Source organism: Equus quagga, chromosome 13 (assembly GCF_021613505.1).
Source record: "Equus quagga isolate Etosha38 chromosome 13, UCLA_HA_Equagga_1.0, whole genome shotgun sequence".
In the NCBI taxonomy this organism is placed as follows: domain Eukaryota; kingdom Metazoa; phylum Chordata; class Mammalia; order Perissodactyla; family Equidae; genus Equus; species Equus quagga.
Window position 1 is genome coordinate 103209931 of NC_060279.1, and position 23018 is coordinate 103232948.

A 23018-nucleotide genomic window follows, 5' to 3' on the forward strand; every position below is an offset into this window, starting at 1 on the left:
TAAGAGCCAAAAAGTATAAACAACCCAATGACCATCAACTGGTGAATGGAGAAACCCCAATTCCACGTAATGGAATACTATTGGGCATTACAGAAGATGGAACTATGGAGTCACGCTACAACGTGACGAATCGCAAAAACATTATGCTAAGTGAAAGAAGCCAAATGTGAAAGACTGCATATTGCATGATTACATTTACGTGAAATACTCAGAAAAGGCAAATCTATGAAGACAGAAAATTAGATTAGTGGTTGCCTGAGGCGACAGGGAGCAACTACAAATGGGCATGAGAGATTTTTGGGGGGGCAATGGAAATTTCCTCAAATTGGATGTGGTGAGGGTTGCACAGCTCTGTCCATTTGTTAAAAATCAATGAGGTGTATACTCAGGTGAATTTTCTGGCATGTAAAGTATACCTGAATAAAGCTCTTTTTACTTATTTTTTAACTTTTTAAAGATTTTATTTTTTTCCCTTTTTCTCCCCAAAGCCCCCCAGTACATAGTTGTATATTGTTAGTTGTGGGTCCTTCTAGTTGTGGCATGTGGGACGCCACCTCAGCGTGGCTTGATGAGCGGTACCATGTCCACGCCCAGGATTCAAACCGACAAAACACTGGGCCGCCTGCAGCAGAGCGCTTGAACTTAACCACTCAGCCACAGGGCCTGCCCATAAAGCTCTTTTTAAAAAAGGCCTTAGCCCCAGGCCCCGGGGCAGGCAGAGAGCAGGAGCTCTATGCTGCCCTCTAACCCCTCTTGTTGTCTGGCTCCTGGGATTTCTCTTTTTTTCTTGATTTGGGGGGTGGCGGGGGGGAGGAGATTCACCCTCAGCTAACATCTGTTGCCAATATTCCTCTTTTTTCTTTTCTTCCCTCTCCAAAGCCCCAGTGCGTGGTTGTACATCCTAGCTGTCAGTCCTTCTAGTTCTATTATGAGCTGCTGCCACAGCATGGCCACTGACAGACGGGTCGTGTGGTTCTGTGACTGGAAACTGAGGCTGGGCCAGCGAAGCAGTCAGGGCACCAAACTTTAACCAGTAGGCCATCAGGGCTGGCTCATTTCCTTCTTGAGTTTTAAAAAACTTTTAGGTTCTATTTTACCCGGGGCGGGCAGGCACATCAGCTCACTGCCGAGGCTGGCCATGCTGTGGGAATTTGCTTCCATGGGATTCTGGCATTTTGTGCTCCCTGAGGAGGGCTGTGTATTCCCCTCAGTGGAGCAAATGGAAGAAATGAAAAACAGGCTCGGTGGACAGATGAGATGTTCCAGCCTGGGTGTGAGCACCGATGACCTCCGCTCTTGGGCTGGCTCCCTCACCCCTCTCTCTAGGACCCAGGACGAGTCAGATGGGGGTCAAGCCAGGCTGATGCCCTTCCTCTTTCTCTGATCAGCAGGAAGTCCCAGTGGGGTCTGAGCCTCAGACCCTAATTTGCAGGCCCCGAGGTGGAAGCAGGAGACAGCTCCAGACAATACAGTGCTCCTGGACGCTGCCGAACCGCCTGCTCGGGAGTCAAGATGGACACCAGGAAGCCCCCTCACCCTACTCACTGTGCGTTCTATGAGGGCAGGGACCTCGTGGGCCTGTTCTCTGCAGAATCCCAGTGCCTGGCCAGGCTGGGGCTCAGTAAATATTTCTAAAATAAATCAGTGAAAGTGGGAAAGCACCCCCAGCTTTGCAAGCCCTGTCTATTGTACACGCTTGAAGAACAGACTTGGTTTAAGCCCAGAAAATCCTTTAATTACCACTGCTCCTTCTGGCTGGGCTCTGGGAAGGAACTAATTGGAGCAGCCAGAACTCGACCTGAAATATTATGACTGTAGTTTCATTATTTGGTCTGCCCAGGTCACAGGCAAGGGGTTACAATAACTGGTTTTGCCAAGCTCCTGCTGGAATGGCAATTCCTCACCCACTTCTGTCGCTGACAACCCACAGGCAACTCCCCTGAGCTGCCAGTCACCTGCCCCGTGCCTGTGCCTGTTCACAGCAGGCGTCAATGTCAGCGTGCACTCAAAGCAGCCAGCACCAGGCTTCAGTGGGAAGTGTTTCCCATGGGAGCCGTGAGCCCGAGGCATACACACACCTCACGGTTGTGCACACACACACACATACATAGCCACGATCATCTGGATGAGAGCCAGACACACACGTGCATTCACAGAGGCCCCCATCCCTTCACCAGCACACACACCTGTGCACAGACTAGAATACGTCTGCAATGCACAGGAATGAAGCACACCCCAAGCATCAGCGTGGCAGTGCCAGGCAGGCCCCCAGCTGGCCCACCAAAGCCATGTGTCTCAGAGGGTGGCGTTCCCAGCTACGAGTGGCTGTCAGAGTCACCAATAAGAACCTACATTTTTGGGATCCAGAGACCCAAGTTCTAGTTTGGGCACTGCCACTTCCTGGCTGTGTAACTTGGGCAAGTGACTTTGCCTCTCTGTGCCTAGGTTTCCCCCTCTGTAAAATGGAGACAGGGTGCTGTAAGGCTTCAGTGAGACAGTATTTGTAAAGCACATTAAGTGCAGTGCCTGGCACGCAGTAGGCACTCAGTGCCCACACCATCATCACTGTTCACATCATACCCCCAGCTGCTGCCTCCTCAAATGATATGGGGACTCTGTGGTCCCACTTGTGGCCCTAGTGACATCGCCCTGACGTGGAGGCAGCAGGGAAGGAAGAGTCGGCAAAGTGCCCCTTGCCGGAGCAGACCCTCTCCCAGGAGGCCCGGGACAGGTGTGACTGACACAGACAGTATCCTAGGTGGGAAGAAAGAAGGCCAGTGCTGCTGTCCCTGCCACACTCCACCACTGCGGCAAACAGAAATTCCTTTCCCATTTAAGCCCGCCCCATCGGGCACGCACAGCCCACTCCCTGGCCCCTAGGTGAAGGGCCCACCCTTGCGGTAAGTTTTGTCCAGAAATGATTCTTCCTTTATTCACAGCAACAAAAGCTTGCTGGTGGGTGCAGATATTTGCAGATGAGCAACTGTAAATGGAAGAAGGTTTTTATTGTGTGCCGTCCCGGATCCCCACTCCCTGGCCCTTGCCACCCCCGCACCTCTGCTGCCCGGTCACCTTCTGGGCCCCCAGGTCCCAGGCCTGAACAGTGAACAGTTATTTGGCAGGGCTCCTGGGTCCCTGAGCCAGACAGGGGTCCCTTGGGGCTGGGAGGCCACTGTGGGTCAGCAGGCACCTGGAGAACCTCTGCCTGTGGCTCTCTTGGGGTCTGACCTAATGCGAGTCCTGCCGGGGCTGGAAAGAGCTTCCTCTCCCCACCAGGAGGACCCACCACCTCTCTGTCCTGGGGGGCCGCGGGGGAGGGGGGCGTTGCACAGGGAGGGTAGGAGAGGGCAGTTTCAGCCCCGGGAGTTTTGGGACATTGGACAGATGCCCTCCTTCCAGCCCATCCAACCAACAGGAAATGCCAAGTATGACCTACTGCCCCACTCTGAAAGCACCCAAAATTTGAGCTGCCACTTCAAATCAGAATCCACATAAACAGATTCCTAGCTTCTTTGAAAAAAATAATAAAAAGGAGTATGTGGCCACGCTGGGCCCACATCCCACACACAACTCTTTTCTCGAGCTGAGTGTGGCCGCTGCCCAAGAAGCCGTCTGTCCACTCCCCTCCGCCTCCTCCCTGTGGGCTCCCCTCCCTGGCAGCTCTGCACTGATACATTTACTGGTGGACCTGGAGACCCCACACGTCGCTGATATTGCACCCATCCCTGCCTCTCCCCGTCTCCCTCCCTCCGGGGCTGGCCAGACCCTGAGGGCAAAGATCCAATGCCCTCACAAATGCTCAGAGCCTTTTGTGGGGGAGAGTGGGGTCCCAGACTCCTTCCAGGCTGCCTTGCCTTCCCAGGAGGAACGAGGATGAAGCACATTCGGACACAGAACCAAAATGTGGGGAGGGAGTCACAGACCACCCCCTCAGTCTCACCCAGGTTGGGGATCACCTGGGCTCGGAACCACTGGCCAGGGACTGGACTCTTGACCTGCTTTGGGACAGCAAAGCCAGGATGAGGAGGAGCGTGGATGGGGCCAGCCCCCTCTCTCGGTGGTCTTCAGGCCCTCTGAGGAGGGCTGGAAATGCCACAGCCAGGCCTCAGGGCTTGGTGAGAGGCAGCCCCAAACTTCCTGCCAGGACCCCCGGCCATGAGAATGGGAAGACCCCCAGGAGCCCCCTACCCCGTCCGTCAGGCGCCAGCCAGCTGTGCGGGGGCTCCCGAGCAGCAGCTGTTGGAGGCAATGGAACCCATTTTAGCTTGGCTATTTTTCCCATATAAATAAAAACTTTTAAATGAGAGAATTGTCCACTGACTTCCACCATGATTCACGTTAAAGCTGCAGAGTCACAAATCCCAGGAAACAAGCTTTATAATGAAAACATCAGCAGATACGTAACGGGGAGCTTCTGGCTTAGATGGGATCTGCCTGGAACTCCAACTTCCTGCAAATATTTTGAGAAGGAGAAGACCCACACGGACCCTAAAGCCACATGAAAAATGTCACCATAAACAGAAGATCCGGCCCACACACAGGACAGGCAGTGGGAGCCCAGCTGAGAACCCCACAAGGCAGGGGGGCCTCAGCCCACCCCCAGGGCGCCCCTGATGGGCCCGCTGCCCCGTGGACGTGCACTGGCCTCCAGAATCAGCCCTCCAGCGCTTCCGTTGTCATAACTACCACCATGACCTTTCCAGGGTTTAAAAAAACAAAAGCCACCCAGTGGCCGTGCAGAAGGACGACAACCGTAGCAACAGTCCTGTCCTTGGACGCTGTTCCGCCCGGCGAAGAAGATTTCTCCCCTGCCCACTTAGCGACTTCGGACTTCGGGAAGATTAGCAGGGCATGTGTTAGGATCCCCCCGACCCTGCCCACGCTGGCAGTGAGGGCGGTGTTCTGAGTCACTGTGTCCTGAGCCGCCCCCCTCCACTGCCCTGAGACTGCAGGCCAAGCAGGGCTGACCGGTGAAGCAAGCCAGGCAGAAGGGGCCCCCATGGGAGCCATGGCCACTTTGGGACTGGCGTCTTGCCCTGCCTGCCGGCTCTCCCTGGCATGCCTCCTGGGCTGAGTGAGGGACTTGGCTCTGATCCCAGGTGACCCCTCCTGAAGATGCCTGGTGGGTGCATGGGGCCATGGTGGGGGAGGTGTGGGGTGCACGTGGAGGGAGAGGCTGTCCAGCCCCATGTGGAGTCCGTCCCGACACCCTAGCTCAGTCCTCAGTGGGCTCAGTGCTGGCCTAGGTGCAGTCCCGGCATCCCATACCCCACGTAATTCTGGGGCATCTCACACACAGATCTTGACTCCCTCCTTCTCCTCCCGGTCCCTCCAGTTCATTCCGGGCAGGGCAGAGTGGGAAAGGAGTCACCCCACACCTGAGCCCCGCTCTGGGCCCGCTCAGGGGTGACTCACGTCACAGGTGAATGAGCCCGACTGACCGCCCCTCCCAGGGGGACCTGGGGGAACAATCGGCTGCTGTGGAGACACAACCCAAAACTGGGGCTTCCTGGGGCCAGCGCAAGCATCGGAACCGCCAGCCCCACTCGGCCCCCCCCCAGGCCCAGACACAATGGGAGACCCAGTTTTCCAGCTGGACTGAAATTTCAGAAGGTGTTTTTTGTGTGGGCCTGATTAACCACGACGCCAGAGGAGCCCTGGGGCTGAGTCAGGGTGTCGGGCTGCCGCCAAAATCTGCTGGGTGTCGGCATTTCTTGAGGAAAGGTAGAAAACCATCAGAAAACACAAGAAAGGCAGACTATGACGTTAACTAGTGGCAAGAGGCCAGGAGGCAGAGTGAGCCAGGAAGGGCTTTGCCACCAGGGGCACCCGGGTTCGAGTCCTGGCTCAGGCCACTGACCCTCTGTGAGACTAAGCGGAAGATGATGGTTCCCCCTCCCAGGGTGACAGAAGAGGAACTGAAGGCACTGGGGACGGCGCCAGGCGTCCGACAGCTATCACGCGTTGCATGCACACTGAGGCTTAATTACACTGTCTCGTTTAAAAAATTATTGTCATACACGTGTGTGGAGCTCCGTGGTTTTCCAAACCATTTTGGCCCATTACTTCATTAGATGCACACAATGATCCTGTCTTCTATTTTTAGCTTGTTACTGTAGTTCCTTTAAAACATAAGCCGTGCTCTCATTGGATACGATTGTCCCAATTTCCCCCTCTGCTCTCCTTTTTAATTTCCCCACCCCTAGGAACCCTTAGCATAACAATTCTGGGACCATTTTCTATTAATATCAATTTTCAGATTACAGCGATATGATGTCTGTTTCCTAATTTAATTAGGTGATTCCTGTTATTAGTTCCTACATGCTCATTATTTTTCATTTAGCTTATTTTAACACACGAAAGGAAAGTGCGGCTCTGGCTGGAGACCGGCAGGGCGTCTTCTGCAGGGAGGAGGGAAAAGTTTCTCCCACCTGCAGGAGGGTGGAGAAACCGGAGAAATCGGGACCGCATCGGAGAAGCACATGCTGGGGAGCTGGGGCTGGGCTGCCCCTCGGAACGGTCCAGTCTCAGGCGAGAGAGGGTGGGGACAGAGAAAACCCCCACTGCAGAGATGGGCCCACAGTGAGTACGTCTGAGGTCAGGGCCTCCAGGGAGGGTGGCAGGGAGGGTCCTTCACAAAGCTCCACAACCAAAAGCAGAATCCAGAGAAGGCCCCAAAGCCAGCACCCCCAGGGCCCACCAAACCCCCTGGGGGCCGGGCCCCCACACTTGAGGGCTGCATGTTCTGACACCACGCTTCTTTCTGGCACTCATGGGTTGATTGCCATGTGGGGGCCCCACGTGGGCCCCTCCATCAGCACTGCCCTCCACACAACTCCAGGGGGCACCCTTCACAGCACAGTGTAAGGCCATGCTGCCCTGGAATGAGCACGGAACACAGCGTGAGTGGCGCCCCCGAAATGTGCAGGGCCTGCCTCAGGGCTCCCACCCATCGAGGCGGGGCTTGGCCATCTGTGCCCCTGGGCTCTGGCCACCCCTGGTCGCCACCCCATCTCCAGCCCTCCAGTTGCTCACAATGAGCCCACAGGGTTCCTTCCCACTGCTGGCGCAGTGATGGCTGGACTGGCCCAGCTCACTGCCCACCCTGTGGCACCAGAAAGAACCCCCACAAAGCCGCTCTGGAGTTAACAGGGAACGCGGGGCAGGAAGCCCAAGGGCCGCGTTTGGAAGGAGAGCTATTCCATGCACCCCGACCCCTAGCCCTGACTTCAAGAGCCCAGTGCGTCCAGTGACAAGGAGAGGGCACTCCAGAGGACCGAAAACTCAGGGAGTGGTTGGACCCAGAGTAAAATTTTCTTTGCTGTGGCCACAGAAATGTGAGGCGAGGGAAGGCGAGGTGGCGCTGGCAAGGCTTCGGTGGTGCTGGTGAGAGTTTGAACACGCTGCAGGTGCATTGTTTAGAAACACCAGGTTGGAGAGTCCCGGCCCTCCTGATTTTGCAATGATATATTGCCAGCTACTTAACAGGATGGATCACTGCAATTACATGTCACTTCTGATATGCACAGTCACAACAAGGATGTGTCAGCCTCGAAAGGTTGGTAGGAAATATATATGATGTTCCGCAATGCCGTTAGAAAATGGTTTCGGGAAACAGACTCGAGAGGATTCTAACAAAACCCACCTGCCCGGGGAAAGCATATGGCTGTGTGGAAACTGAAGGGGCTGGCTGCCTGGCCCGGGAAGGAGTGTGGGCTCACGCAGCCTGGCTCCAGCAGGCCGCCCTGCACCCAGAGCCAGCCTGGCCCAACTGCCCAGAGGGGGCGGAGGAGGGACGGCCACTGGGCTTCCGTTTACCCCATCACCCTCACACGGGTGAGCTCTCAGCAGTCTCTCCTATGGCCTTGGCCCACCCAGGGCTTCTGGCCTAGTGGAGGGTCGCAGGGCTCCAGGGAGACACACCTGGACAAAGACAGTCATTATGGGAACAAGACAAGACTCGTCCTCAGCACCGGCACAGTGGTAACTACAGGAGAGTGAGGGCCACAGCTTCTCCAGCCATCACAGCCCTGCCTCCAGGGGACCAAAGCAGGAACCCTGGAATGGGTCAGGCGCCCGGGCATTGGAATTCTGGCTCTGTCGACTTGTAGCTGTGAGATACCCGGCAAGATGCTCAGCAGTGTTCTCTCTGGAGAGAGACCTCCAGCTCCACCAGAGTCTCCCCCAAGTCCACTCCACAGCTTCCGCTGGAGGTCGGCACCTGGTCACCTCTTGTGCGCTAGAGAAGGCAAACAAGCAACCCACAGCTCCCCTCCTCCAGGAAGCCCTCCAGGAAGTCCTCCAGACTCCTCCAGCCAGGATTCTGACCTCCGGTGTATGAGAGTTAACGAGTGAGTGTATGGCCTCTGAGCAGAGATGCAGGTGGAGGAGGGGTGGGGACTTCCTGCTTCTCTCGCCTATTCGTGAGGTCTGTGAGTGTGACACCATGGGTGAAGGAGTTAGAGAGCAACTCCACACACCCTGCCCAGCATCTCAGATGCCATCTGCCCAAAAAGGAACACACAGTCTCCAGCCCCCTCCCCCAGACTCCTCGGGTCTGGGGTGTCTGCCTCAGCGAGTGGTACGGGCGACCCCCATCTGCCAGAACCAAGATGGCCGCCTTCCTCACCCTCCCTCCCTGCCCCCAACCCCCTGATGCCCCTGAAGCCACCCCCTCTGGTCCTGCCTGACCCAGGCCTTGAGCATCACTCAACCCCCTCCCAGCTGCTCTATTTGTGCTGATTGTCTCCTCCCCTAATCCTGCCCCAGCTCCTGGAAATGCAGCCGCTAAGTCAACTTTCTAACTTCTGCTCCCCGCCCCTCAGAGTCCCCACAGCTCCGGGCGGCCTGCAGCAAAGGCTCACTCCCCGGCGATGCTCCTGGGGCTCGCGGTGCCAGGCCTGGCTGTGTCTGCAGCGGCGGTCACGCTGGATCCACCGGTCACACTCCAGCCCCTAATCCACTGATAGTTCTCCCCACACCACACTCTCTCACACCTCAAACCTTGATCCACGCTCTGCCCAGCCTCCGCTCTGGGCCCAGACCAGCAACACCGAGCCCCACAGTGGTTGGGAGGGTGGGAGGCACAGTGGGTAACAGCCGGCTGCCTGAGGACAAACCCCAGCTCTGAAGCGCAAAGCCGTGTGGCCTTGGGCGCAGCTCTTATCCTCTTAGCTCAGTAGTCTTGTCTGTCAAGTGGTGTAACAGTATCCAACTCAAAGGGTTTCGTAAGTATAAAATGAGGACAAAATACATGTGACGTGCTTGTGATAGCGCCTGGCACACGGAGAGCCCAAGAGTGCAGGTGGTGCCAGTAGTGTTGCTGCACGCCCCCCTAGTGAAGGCTCAGCACCTGGGCTGTAAATAGGCATCCTCATTTACTATACAAATAATATGCATTAAAACAAGTAAAGTGCTTAGCCCATGACCTGGCACGCGGTAAATGCCAGATCAATGTTTGCTATTATTATTATCCTTGGACCCTTGTGCCCTGGCAGGAATGCTGGGGGCAGGCTGCAGACCAAGAAGTCATCAGGGGCTGTCCAGTCCCTCTGTCCACACTAGGGGCCCCTGAGCAGGGAACCCAGCCATCACTGTGGCTGCCTTCCCTGCTCCACATCCCAGCACCACCACCCACAACCTCACAGCTTCGGGAAAGCAAAGAGCAACTCGCTGACACGTGGCATGGCCCTGCTTTAAGAAAACTCACTCTGTAAGAACCAAACATTGAGAAAAGAAAAAAAGAACTCCTTATAGTGTGCTAGTGACAGAGTCTGTATCACGAGGCCACACTTCTTTATATACCAACGAAAAAGCCAATCAACCCACCATTCCCTTTGGCTTCATGGGTCACTGACAACGACTTGCCTTGCCCCATTAAAACAAAATCCATCCCACTTAAAAGAATGAAGAAAGAATGATTAAGGTTAGAGGCTCTGGAGCCGGTCTGGCGGTGTGGTGATAAGTTCAGCACACTCCGCTTCAGTGGCCCAGGTTCATGGGTTCAGATCCCAGGCACAGAGCTGCACCACACATCAGCCATGCTGTGGCAGCAACCCACATGCAAAAGAGAGGAAGACTGACCACAGATGTTAGCTCAAGGTAAATCTTCCTCAGCAAAAAAAAAGTTAAGGGTTCTCATTGTGCAGCCCTGAATGAATGGCCGGGTGTGGGCACAGTCATCGTTGGCCAAGGGACATCACAGGAGGGCCAGGCAGAAGTGTGCCTCCTAATAGAATAACACAGAACCACACACGACTTCTTGCCAGAAAAGAAGGAAAAAACAAATCTATTGCTAAATTTACCTAATTTATAGGGAATATAAAGAACAGAAGACGATGTTAAACTTTAGCAAACAGGCACAATCAGCAAGAATCCCAAGTGTGGGAAACGCGACCTAGTTTCCTCCAATAAATGGCAAGAAAGAAACAAAGACAGAGAGGGACTCTCACAGATTGAAAGAGACTTGAAAGACTCCGTGAACGGCACGGTGAAGGCCCTACCTGGATACTGGATACAGCAAAGCGGAAGCCAAGGTGTTTACAGCATTTATGAGACAAATTCAAATGCTGACTGGACGTTTGATGATACTAAAGAACTGTTAAATGTTAAAAAAAAAAGAGAATTCTTATCTTTTAAACTGAGAAATATAATGAAATATTTATGGCTGAATTGATATGATATCTGGTATACACTACAAAATCAGATAAGAGGGAGGTGGAAGGGGCTGGAAGGGGCCGGCCTGGGCTTGATGGGGGTGCGGGGTGATGAATGCACAGGGTTCATTGTACTATTCGAATCCACTTTTGGGTGTATCTCCAACTCTCCATCGTAAAGGTTTCATACAGAAAGGCAGCTCATAAAAATCCCGTTTGAGCCAGCCCTGATGGTCTAGTGGTTAAGTTTGGCAGGCTTCGCTTCAGCGGCCTGAGTTTGGTTCCCAGGTGTGGAACCACACCACCCATCTGTGAGTAGCCATGCTGTTGCAGTGGCTCACATAGAAGAGCTAGAAGCACATACAACTAGAATATACAACTATGTACCGAGGCTTTGGGAAAGTAAAAAAAAGAGGAAGATTGGCAACAGATGTTAGCTCTGGGTGAATCTTCCCAAGGTAAAAAAAAAAAAAAAAAAAAACCCCGTTTGCTCAACCACACATATGGAATCACCTTCTGCAGCCCCCAAAACAAGTTCACGGGGATATTATTCCCAATCTTGGCTGGGTCTCCCCGTTTTCCACCTGGGGAAGTGTCAAGTCTGTCTCCCGGGTCAAGAAGTGAGTTCCCTGAAGCCGCAGGGTCTGGCAACACTGGACACCGGAAAATAGCTAGATAGGTGAATTCTCTGATACACAAGAAAATCTAATCTTAGAATGAAGGTAGCTTAACCAGCAGCAATTCACGTTTCAAAAAGTTTAATTTAAAATATAGAAAACATTTTTAAAAACATGGCTTGATTTATGAAAGTTGGCAACCCCATAAGATTCCAACTAACGCACGACCCAGGTGAGGTTTGCTGACTGGCCCGCACGAAGTTCAGGGGCTTTGACACCTGGTAGCTGCATGGGAGAAATCTGAACGACACCGGACCCAGAGGGACCACAGGCAACTAAAGGCTCACACCCACCTTCTCCAGCTCCTTTCTGGATCTCTACCTGCCCATCCTCTTCCTCTCACCTTGGTCAGTGCCACCAACAGCGGATCCCAGACAGTCCGTTCCCAGAAAAGTTTCTGCCGCTGTGAAAGCCAGAGATGCCGGCGAGGAATTTCTTCTGTAGATGGGCCCCCAGAGGCCTCGCCCGATCCGGATGGCAGGGCAGCCTCCGGCATCTGCACCTCCCACGGTAGAAGTCCACAGGGAGAAGACTTGTCCGGGGCCCTTGGGGCCACCCACCCATGCAACTGGAGACATGCACTTTGTAAGCACTGGTTTCCAACAGATAAATGTAATCAAGTTTTATATGCTCAGAGAAGCCAACAGGATGGGATTGTTTCACTTGAAAGATCAGAAGAAAATTGTAACTAATGTTGTGGAAAATTACTTTGATATTGCTTTCTTGGTACCGAATCACAATTAGGCTGCTGTGAGAAGTACAGGGAAAGAATAAATGAATAGTAACAAATCAACACAAACAGCCTGAGTCAGGAACACTTTGCTCAGGGAAAGTAACATAAGCATTACTTAAAGTTTATGACTACGTTTGATGCGATTTACATACAACGTCAAGGTTGCCCGTCACCTGGCACGAGGTGAGCGTGGTCCAGCTCCATTCACAGCCAGAAGAACATGGCATAAGCCCCAGGTGTGCTCCCTGTCTGGGTCTGCCCCCGCGCTGCTACAGGGGATGCTAGCCTCGGCTTCAGCCCTTTCTACATGACCGGCCAGCCCAAGGCTCTGCGACCCTCTCCTAGCTCGCCACTCCACCCGAGAATCCCAGCCGTCCTGCCAGCCCCCGCCCACTGGTCATTGAGGAGATCCGCACGTGGGTGCACTGGGGCCGCTGTAAAGGGCAAGGCTGGCCACTGTGAGGGGCAGGAATCCACTGCCCACAGAAGACACGAGGAGCAAGTGCTCTGCTTTGCCAGCTGCCACCAGACCCCACCCCCACCCAGGAATATCGCATCTGCCCCTGGAGCATACCATGGATGGGCGCATGGCCCCCACCCCAGGTGGACCTCACAGACGCACTCACACCTTCTCTCCCAGTCTCTGTCCCACAGAACAGAGACACCAGACATGAGGACCCCCTGCCCATGTGTGCGCCCAACCACACACACACCAAGGATGCACGAGTCACCCCAAGGTGTGTTGGAAGGCCCTTTCTCAGGAGCTCACTTCCGCACAGACAACACACCACTGCAGGGAGCAACTCTCAGTCTGCTTGACGGCACTGCCCCGTGGGGCCGGCTTCAGCTGACACGGTGTCATCAGCCATTCTAAGGCTCAGGTGAGGCTGCAAAGTCCAGGCAGAGGAGCCAGCTCGGTCACGCATCCTTGCTTCTTCAGAAGCAGCGGAACAGCCAGACCCATTTTAACAGCTACCACCTGTGAAGGTCCAGCCCAGGCATGAGTCTGCACTGATGACTCGTCACCATCTCGGGGGGCCTACTGCCTTGACTACCTCTCACTGACTCTCCGATGGAAGAATCAGCCTCCCAACCAGGGCCTCTGAGGCCCAACCCTAGCCTCCTCGCGCTCCTGCCTTTCCACCTGCTGCCACGTGCCCTCAGCCTGCACTTGGAGCTGCCCTGAGAGAGTGAGGCACAGAACTGAGGCGGGGCTGGGGGAGCAGGCTGCAGGCTGAGGACCCTGGGCCCCGCTGAGTGCCAGATACCCCTGTGCCATGCCCTGCCCTCCTGTGCCATGGGCTGCAGACAGGGACGGGCAAGAATCCTCTGCCTAACCCCTAGCCCCCCTTCTTCACAGACACCACCCCCCCCCAACAGAGCCCCAGGACCACTGCTGAGAGATGCTGGTGCGGTGCAACAGTGCTTTCCTCTCACTCCAAGCAGAGCAATGCCTGGCCACGGCCCCGGGCTTGCTGCCCTCCAAACCTGCTGTGCCCTCTGGGGCCAGGCTGTGTCCCAGCAGCAGGCACCTTGCCCGAGCTCCCCTCTCCACATTCCGTCTGCCCTGAGGCTCCAGAACCACCTGTCCTGCTCTCCCCTCACTGCCCTCCCACCTGGCCCCAGCAGACCTCTGTGACTCAGGACAGATGCGCCCCTGCCGTGGGTCACGGGGTGGGATGGGAGGCAGCAGGAGCAGTCTTGGCTTCACAAAGCTCGGAGGTACCCTGACCCCCTCTGCCGAGGCCAAGAGGCTGGATTCGAGGGGTCCTGAGGGCTAGGTAGAGAAAGAGAGTCCCCCTCAGGGGGCACAGCCTCAGGGAAAAGTCATTCACCCTCTGACATTCTAGACCATGTGGAAAAGGCCCCAAGAGGTGGCAGAATCTTCTTTAAATCTGAGTTTCACCAAAAGCAACAACTGGCTGAGAGATGGGCAAGCCCGGCCATCATTCCCAAGAGGAATGCACCAGCCAGAGGCCAGAGGCCAGAACCCTGAGGCTGAGGCTGACATCAGACACAGCGTTCCCACACTGAGGCTGATGACTGCCAGGAGTGGGCCAGGACCCCTCCTCTGCCAGCCGGGCATCTCAGCACAGACTCGGACCAGGGCAGCCAAGGCCCGCATGTCGGGCAGGGAGGCGGGGCCAAGAGCACGGGCTCACCTGGCACCTGCTGGGGGGCGAGCTCCGAGGGGTCCTGCAGGCTGATGAAGAGGAGGAGGCCCGCGGCTCCGAACAGCAGGATGGATGAGAACATGCAGGCCAGCCGCATTGTTCCGGCTCGCGAGGTCATCCGGGGCTCGCTCCGGGGTCACCTCTCGGGTGTGGGAGGCATGTTCTTCCCTCATCGTCCACACCAGGCGTCCATCAGGCCACGGTCTACAGGGCAGAGGGGGAGAAAGACGGTCCATCACCGAGGCACAGGCCGTCCGGGGAGGCTGAGATCCCAGTCAGTGCGCGGGACCAAGCGTGATCCCTGGATCCCTCTGCCCTTCAGAACTTACTCAGGTGTCTCCCTCCACCTAGTCAAGGCCAAGGAGGCTGAGGGAAGTCGGGGCACCACCTGTGGCTGGGACATCAGCTTCCTGCCAGGGTCTTCTGTAGTGGCACCCCCAGAAAAACCATGGAGAGAGATACTCTCTGGCCTCTGCCAGGGGGAGCCCAGGGCGGAGCCCCAGACCCGCAGCCGGTGACAGCAGCCACCTCCTGCACTGTCCAGGCTCTCTGAGCCTCCAAATAGGCATGTGTGATCCTACGGCGGGGGGTGTCTGGGGACAGGCAGGCATCCTGGTCCTTGTCCCTAACAACTGGCCCAGTGGACACAGATGCCCTCGGATCTCTGCCCTGGCTCCTCTCTAAGGGATGCTGGGGACAAGAGTCTCCACAGAACAGGGGCTTTAAGAAGGAGCCTGCCGGGCCCAGAGGATCAGGGACAGACTGACTCCCCCACCTGGCCACACCCACACACCAGCCAGAGCTGTCCCTCCCTGACAGACTGATGGATGGGCTGGCTGGATCAAGGCCCCACTGGATAGTCACACCAGCAGGAGCTGAAGCTCTGGCCTGTCACGGTTGTCCCCACTCTCGAGGCCCTTGGGGGTGGGGCTGAAGCAGGGCAGCCAGACCCACATCTGACAGATCCTAGGCTCATAGGCTCAGAGGCTGGAGCCAACGTCGCTCATGTGTCTGTGCACTCTGCTCATCTGCTCTGGCCACTGCAGACCCAGAGCAGCCCATGTGACTTGCCCCTTTACCCCGGTTCCTCCTGAAGGGGGAGAAATCCCAAATACCAATCCCAGTGACCCCAAACGGGCCAGGCTGTGGGTCAAGATGGGGGCATGCCAAGGCCATCTGCTCAAAGAAAGGATGTAAGTTCCTGCCGTGAGGCCGGGCACGGTGGACTGGCATGGGTGCTGAGGAAGAACTGGCACAGGGAGCCGTGCTACAGGGACAGGGATCCCAGGACCTACCCTGTGAAGAAGGGTCACTCTGTCCCCTTACTTTCACCCATTCTTACCTGCCCGGGGCCCAGGGACACCACCCTCCTTCCACCCAAGGACCTGGCAAGGAGCTTCCCCCATGGCATGGGGCAGTGCCCGAGGGAGATGAGGCCAGGTGGGCAATCCCAGCAGCCTATAAGACCACAACTGGGTGGTTGGTCAGGCCCCAGACCAGACGTGCTTGGTACAAGGATGATTCCCTGCCCGGGGTCTCCTCGGGCACTGGACTTTCGTCAGGGGACCCATCCCTGACTCGGCGCCCAGGTGCTGGGGGAGGAGGCCCCAGCTATTGTCCCTCTGCATCCAGCCTGTGTGGCACGAGGCAGGAAGGGATAGGAAGAGAAGGCCCTCCCTCCCCTGCCAGACAAAAATTACCCAGGACGAGACCGTTCTCAGCAAAGCTCTGGGGCTGAGGAGCGTTAAATTGCAGGTTTGGGTTTCTCCCTCTGCAGTCTCTGTAATTATTTTTTCACTCAGTTAACTTTAATTAACCTGCCCCAGGCCTCTGTGCACGGGAAATGCGCCTGAACGCCAGCTCTCGGGGCCGTGCTGCACAGGTGGTTCCCACGACTGCCCAGCCTTTACACCCGAGAGGCTGAGCTGAGCCGGCTCGGCCCTGTCTCTGGAGCTGGCTCCAGGGTTTCAGCTGGTCCCGACCTCACTGCAATGGTCCCCGCCCCAGAGAAAGACCGCTGCTTCCTGCCATCACCAGAGACAATGCTGCCCCGGGCTTGCAGTGGGTGAAAACGGCAGCCACATGTCCCCAAAGGCTCAGATCCTGAAGACCCTCACGAGGGATGGTGGCCTCTCCCTCCATGGCTGCCCTGGGTGGGACAGTCCTGGGAGCCTGGCTCATCGACCTGCGAAGACATGGATGTGTCAGTACAGGCCCCAGGCTCTGCTGAAGGACAAGGCCACTCCCAAGGCTGCATGCAGCACGCCCCTCGGTCTTCCAAGCTGGTCCCTCAGTGATGACAGCACGGCGTGCAGGACCAGCCTCCAGGTCCAGGGGGATATGAGCCATGATGGGGGAGGCAGACCTGTTCTCTCCCACCCTCACTCTGCTCCTTCCCCCCAAGTAGTTGGCTTAACCCCTTGGGGTGCCCAGGCAGTCATGGGAAGAGTGGGAGTGACATTACATACACTGATGCAACGGGGACAAGACCTTTAGGCGCAAAGCAGGAGAAGCAGCTCAAGGCCTTTCTGAAGCAGACACGTGTGCACTGACACGTAGGCACACGCATGCCCGGGCGCAACGCACGTGGTGAGTGCCTGCACACGCACCCCACTGACAGTCCCTGGCCAGGCCCCAGCTGTAGGGAAACCACCACAAAGCCCTGATTGTGCTGGCTGTGGTGCTGGCACACTTCCTGCAGCCACCCCGGCCTCCCAGGTCAGACACGAGGCCAGGAGGCCAATCTGATCCCGGGTGGCCTCTGACATCAGTACATTTCGTAAGCAGGGAGAGAGGACGACCATGTGCCCATCCATGGCTGGGGGGCAGAGAACAATGCCGCAGCACCTGCACCTTCACTGTGGCAAGAACATTAACCACTCGAGTGTCTCATTTCAGAGACCCTCCCCTTGGTTCGCCCCCAAGAGACACCAGTCCCCTCTCCATGCCCAGGCAAGCTGGAGCTGGAGCTGCACACGGTTTCCCCACCCAGCCCCTAGGCATCAGACTCCAGCCTCCCCACCAGAATCCTCCTCTCAGTGTTTGCTCTCACTGGAGACCATCTGACAGCTAACTCCCTGCTCTGTGTAAACCAGAATCAAAAGGTTGGTGTGCCTCCCCTCCTGGGGGGCTGGTTTGCAGTCTGACTGGGTCTTCAACACCCCAGGAGGGGGCCAATATCACAGAATCTGCAGGAACCTCCTTCCTTTAAAGGTGGGGGGTAGATGGGAGGTTGCCAACAGACCACCAGACACTTCAGAGGTGTGCACACGATCCCCTATTGTTCCCTTGAGGGTCCTTGTCTTCAAACTCACACGTTATTTTCAAGGTATTGGGGAGATGCTGCTCCAAAGGCTGTTCGTCTCCTTCACCTGAGAGTCAAGTTGCTGCCTGGGGAGTGGATGCTACCATCTGCCACAGACCGGGGCCAGCCTGCCTGGGGCCCCATAAACACATTCCCAGGCCTCTGCTCCCACCTGGGACTGTGGCATGCCCCCCACACTGCACCACTCTTGGCTCCAATGACGAGTGGAAAGCCCTCCCCTACCTCCTGTCTTCCTCTCAAGACCAACAGACAATAAGAAAATTCAAATTACTGAGTGGGGGGCTGGGGAGGGGTCAGGAGAGAAAAAAAGCAGCCCACTGAGTTTCCAGAAGGTCCTGTCCTGCTCACTCACAGCTCCTAGTCCTCCCAGGGGCTTCTCTCCCTGAGGCCTGAATTGCGTCACCAATTTTTACTGTAAGAAAAAAAAGTCCAATTAATCTTGTAAATACCTCCTGGGACACAGGGCAGGGCCAAGGATTCCTCCCATTTCCTTATTTATCTGATTTAAAAATTGTCTCTTCGGAAAATTCACTTCAGGGCACAAGCAAGGACGTGGGAATCCAGCCAAAACACACGCACCTCCAGTGGCGACAGGCCGGCAGGCGACCGACGGACGGCTCCAAGGACACGCTTGGCTGCGGCTGCTCCAGGGCCTGGACGCTCCCGTCAGTCACCCAGAGGACCCCCTCTGGCTGTGAGGACCCGCCCCTGCACCCCACTGGAGGCAGCAGGAGGCATCCGGCCATGCGCCCATGGTGTACCCACTTGGTGTGTGGATCCTGGACCCGGGAAAGTTCTCTGTCCAGTCAGTCTCCTCCTCGCACGGGCGGGAGCGAACAATGACGTCCCTCCCGGCTGAGGGCTCCAGGAGAAGCTGCTCATCGGGAGAGAGGCTGCTATGGCAACTTGAGGAGAATGGAGCCAGGCACTGCCGTCACCTTGAATCCGGCACCGAGCTTTCTGCCGTGGCGGCAGAGGGGGCCACGCCCCCGGCAATGCCCCCGCCAAGGCTGGCGCCAGGGCTCACCTCCCAGCTTCCCTCCTCAGCCTCCTGGCCTCAGTAACTCATTTGCTCCTCGCCGAATCGGAGCACACAGCCCAGTCCCCCGAGAACACCATCTCCATCTGTTTTGTCAGACAAGTTCTTCCGTGTGTGTGTGTGGCTCCTGCTTACTTCTGAGATGGGGTTCTTCTTGATTTCAGCTCATTAAAATCCTGCAGCTAATTAAAACCTCTCTAACGGTGGCAGCGGCGGCAGCAGCAGACTCTGGGACGAGTCCATCCAGTTTTTCTGCGTAGGCACAAAGTTGCAATGTTCTGTGAGGATGACGAATGGCTGCAAGCGCTCAGACTCTGAGCGAGCGGGGCTGCGGGCTCTGACCTGCTCCTGGCCCGCCGCTGACCCACAGAGCGCTGACCGTGGTCCTGAAATGCCCAGGGCCAGCCTCAGCAAACGGGCCGCATGGCTGACCCCACTCCTGGGGAGGCAATTTGCCTGCCATTGACCTCCCTATTACAAGGAAGGGATTTCCTCCAATCCCCCCATGCTCTCTGCAGGTGGGGAGAAAGGGGGCCCTAAAGGTGGAAGCTGAGGCGTAAATCAGCCTCAAATAGCCCCAAACTTTGTCCCTACAACCCCTCTAGGAACACGACAGCCCAGCTTCCCACCATTGCTTACATGAAGAGGCTGAGGAGACGCCTGCAAGCACACGGCTACAGAAAAGGGTCCTGAGAGCTGGCCAAGGTGCCACAGGCTGCAGGGCCCCGACTGCTGTTAGGGGCAGAACCATACCATGGACACTATCTCTGCCCGATATTTCTTACATTTTCAGGGCATTTTATCCCAACAGGACTGGGTAGGGCACAGTAATTCTGCAGGTAGAGAAAACAAGTCCCCCCCCACCCCCGCCCTGGAAGAGTGGACTGGGGACTCATTACCCCCAATTTTGTGACCATGTGTGCCTCAGTTATGGCCCTTCCCCCGCTGCGTGGGGTGCGTTCCACGCCTGTCTCAGACTCTCAGAGCCCCAGCAACAGCGTCGGGGCTTCTCCTCTTCTTTGTATTCCCGGCACTTAGCACACTGCCTGGCACAGGGAAGGGGATCAATAACCCCCACTGCATGTTGAACGAGCGCGAGTTAATAGATGGAGGTGTTCGGGCCATCTGCAGAGAGGTGCTTCATGAACCTGGAATTTTAAAAAGGTCATTTCTGTTTCAGGGAGCCGTGGGTTTGCTTTGATCAGATCTGGGTTAGAATCAGGTCTGAAGAGTATGAGAGAAGAGGCAGAGGGAAGTGAACTCAACCAGCGAGCCCAATGGAACCTGACACTCCCCAGGACCCAAGGATGCTCACCCCCAGGCTGCCGCTTCGTATCCTGGTGTTGGTAGGCCAGATTTCAAGTCATGGGGCTTGAAGACTAATACACTTGTAGAAGTAAATGTTGACTCTATCTCTATATATACATGTATATTAACATGCATAATATATGCACCAACAATATACAAGTCACTTAGATGCCATAAAATGGAATATTCCCAAATACATAGTATGATGCTAGGAAACTCCCAGACAAGATTACAGTTTGAAGGTGTTGATCAAAATTCAATGAAAGCAACACAGGCCACAACATGGATGAACCTTGAAGACATGATGCTACGTGAAACAAGCCAGCCACAAGAGGACAAATACTGTATGATTCCATGTAGTCAAATTTAGAGGCAGAAAGCAGCATAGTGGTTACCAGGGCTATGGAGGAGGGAGGAACAGGGAATTATAAATTAATGGATACAGAGTTTCAGCTGGGGAAGATGAAAAAGTTCTGGAGATGGATGGTGGTGATGGTTGCACAACAATGTGAATGCACTTAATGCCTCTGAACTTAAAAATGGTTAAAATGGTAAAGTTTATATTATGTATATTTTATCACAATAAAAAAAATTCAATAGGGGCCAGCCCCATGGGCGAGTGGTTAAGTTCATGCCCTCCGCTTTGGTGGCCCAAGTTTTCACCAGTTCGGATCCTGGACCTGGACATGGCACTGCCCATCAGGCCATGCTGAGGCGGCATCCCACATAGCACAACCAGAAGGACATACAACTATGTACTGGGGGGCTTTGGGGAGAAGAAGAAGAAAAAAAAAGAAGAAGATTGGCAACAGATGTTAGCTCAGGTGCCAATCTTTAAAAAAAAATCAATGAAAGCAAACTAAAGGTTGATGCGGAGCAGAAATCACTCTCTATCTATTAGTTTCATTCATCTCACAGGTGACTGTGTGTGGGCCCAGGAGCCAATGAGGACCAGAGGGGTCCAGTTCATGCCTACGTGAAACATGACAGGACATGGGGGAGCTGGATTTGTGGCCCCAGACAGCCTGAACAAAGCAGCTGGACATCACAGGATGGACATGAAGGTGGGAGTGGGGAGCCCAGGTTCCTGGCTTGGCTGTCACTCTGATCAGCTGGGTGACCCCCAGGACTTGACTTTCCTCATCTCAGAATCAGTCTCCATCCAGAATACCCACTGTAGACGAGTTCCCACATCTCCTGAGCTCCGGTGTGAGATAAATGTCTTCGAGAGCAGAAAGGTACCTTGTGAATTTCATTTGCAGGAGGCCGCTTTCTGGCAGGGTGCATGGACCTCTGCCAAGGGTGTCCCTCACCCACACCTGCCACTTGTCCTTTGCCACAAGTCTGGGTCACTGTTGGGCCCCTATGGACCAAAGCTGCCAAGCTGTTTCCCTTCAAGACAACTCTGTCCTCGTGGAGGGAACAAAGGCCCCAGATGCGAGTGACAAATTGGAAATTGTGTTCTCAGGTTCCTTCCGATCAACAGAGCCATACTCCCCTGAGGTCTGCCCGGCAGAGGTGAGCCCCACCTGGAGCCACACCCTACCGAGGTGACTACTGCTCTTTGTTTGAACCTACACGCTGAGTCCAGCTGGGGCATTCAATGATAGAAATCATTCTGAGGCAGAAATCAAAACAAGGCCAATGATGGGATCCCACTGTATCTATAGTCACCTTTGTCACTTACAAACCTTTAATTTTTAAAGAATTTAAAAGGGCAACATGAGGGATACTTGTGGTGATGGAAATGTTCTCTATCTTGACTGTACCAACGTCAATATTCTCATTGTGATATTGTACTATAGTTTGAAGATGTTACCATCAGGGGAAACAGGATAAAAGGTACACTAGATTTCTCTGTATTATTTCTTATAACTATATGTGAATCTATAGTTACTTCAAAATAAAAAGTTTAATTTTTTAAAAAATCAAGAACTGGGGCTGGCCCCGTGGCCGAGTGGTTAAGTTTGTGCGCTCCGCTGCAGGCGGCCCAGTGTTTCGTTGGTTCGAATCCTGGGCACGGACATGGCACTGCTCGTCAGACCACGCTGAGGCAGCGTTCCACATGCCACAACTAGAAGGACCCACAACGAAGAATATACAACTATGTACTGGGGGGGGCTTTGGGGAGAAAAAGGAAAAAAATAAAATCTTTAAAAAAAAAATCAAGAACTTAAAAATAAAAGTTACTGGCCTTTCAGCTCATGCATAATGGAAGCAAATTCTAATGTTGTGCACGTAAATAATAGATAACCATTTTCATGGATCAGCGCCATCCTCTGTTACATAAGAAACATTTTAAAGTTAAGGGACTATGCCTTTAATAGGAAAATCTGATGTGTTAGCAACTACTGGTTGATCTTTGTGCATTTTTCAATTGCAAATTGCACTTTAAAAATGCATACAATTATTAATATTGATTGGAACTAAAACAATATTGAGTTTCAATATATTTCCAGCTTTTTTATGAATTACCCTGTGGATATGTGGTGATTATGATAAAAGAGTATTTGCATGCTCAATTTCTTTTCAGTGAGGAACCTTGAGGAAGGCTGACATGAACCACAGATAATGAACTTCACAGGGACAAGGCTGGCTCCAGAGTCCTCGGCTAGGCCTTCAAACTCAGCAGCTGGCACAGAATTTCAGGGCCACTTTCTCCTGTGGGCTTTATCCAAACCAATACTACAGAGCACAGGTAATGAACACCTGCTCAAGGCCTGGAATGAGACTGGGAAGGAGATGCTGAGATGGAGTTTGGGGGGCAAGATGTTTATTAAGGATCAACACCTGTGAAAGGAAAAAGGAGGAAGCTGAAGTGGGCAGAAGTCGAACAGAGATGCATGTCCAACCAAGCCTGGACAGGGAGCTCTGGAGTGGGTGTCACCTGTTGGAGTGCCCTGCAGCAGGCAGAAGGCTGCACCTTCACGCCTCACCTCACTCAGAAGCTGGATGTGGGTTGTGTAGAGAAGGGCATGACCTTGGATGAGGCGGATCCCTGAACAGCTGAGGGCTGGCTGCTGAGCACACATCCCGTGGGCAGTCAGCGAGTGTTTCCTGGAAGGGGATTTGGACAGCATAGCTCCAAGTCCACCACTCTGCTTTAC

General features: G+C 54.7%; 1 protein-coding gene across 2 annotated transcripts in view; it reads right to left on the reverse strand.

Annotated features, from left to right (window-relative positions):
* CHST8 (carbohydrate sulfotransferase 8) overlaps positions 1 to 23018 on the reverse strand; it is a 113718-nt gene that overhangs the window by 48310 nt on the left and 42390 nt on the right. For both annotated transcript variants that reach the window (XM_046682956.1, XM_046682955.1), the window contains one exon: positions 14228 to 14443. In XM_046682956.1, the coding sequence (XP_046538912.1) occupies positions 14228 to 14357 (130 nt within the window). In that variant the 5' untranslated portion in view covers positions 14358 to 14443. The remainder of the gene's footprint in view (positions 1 to 14227; positions 14444 to 23018) is intronic.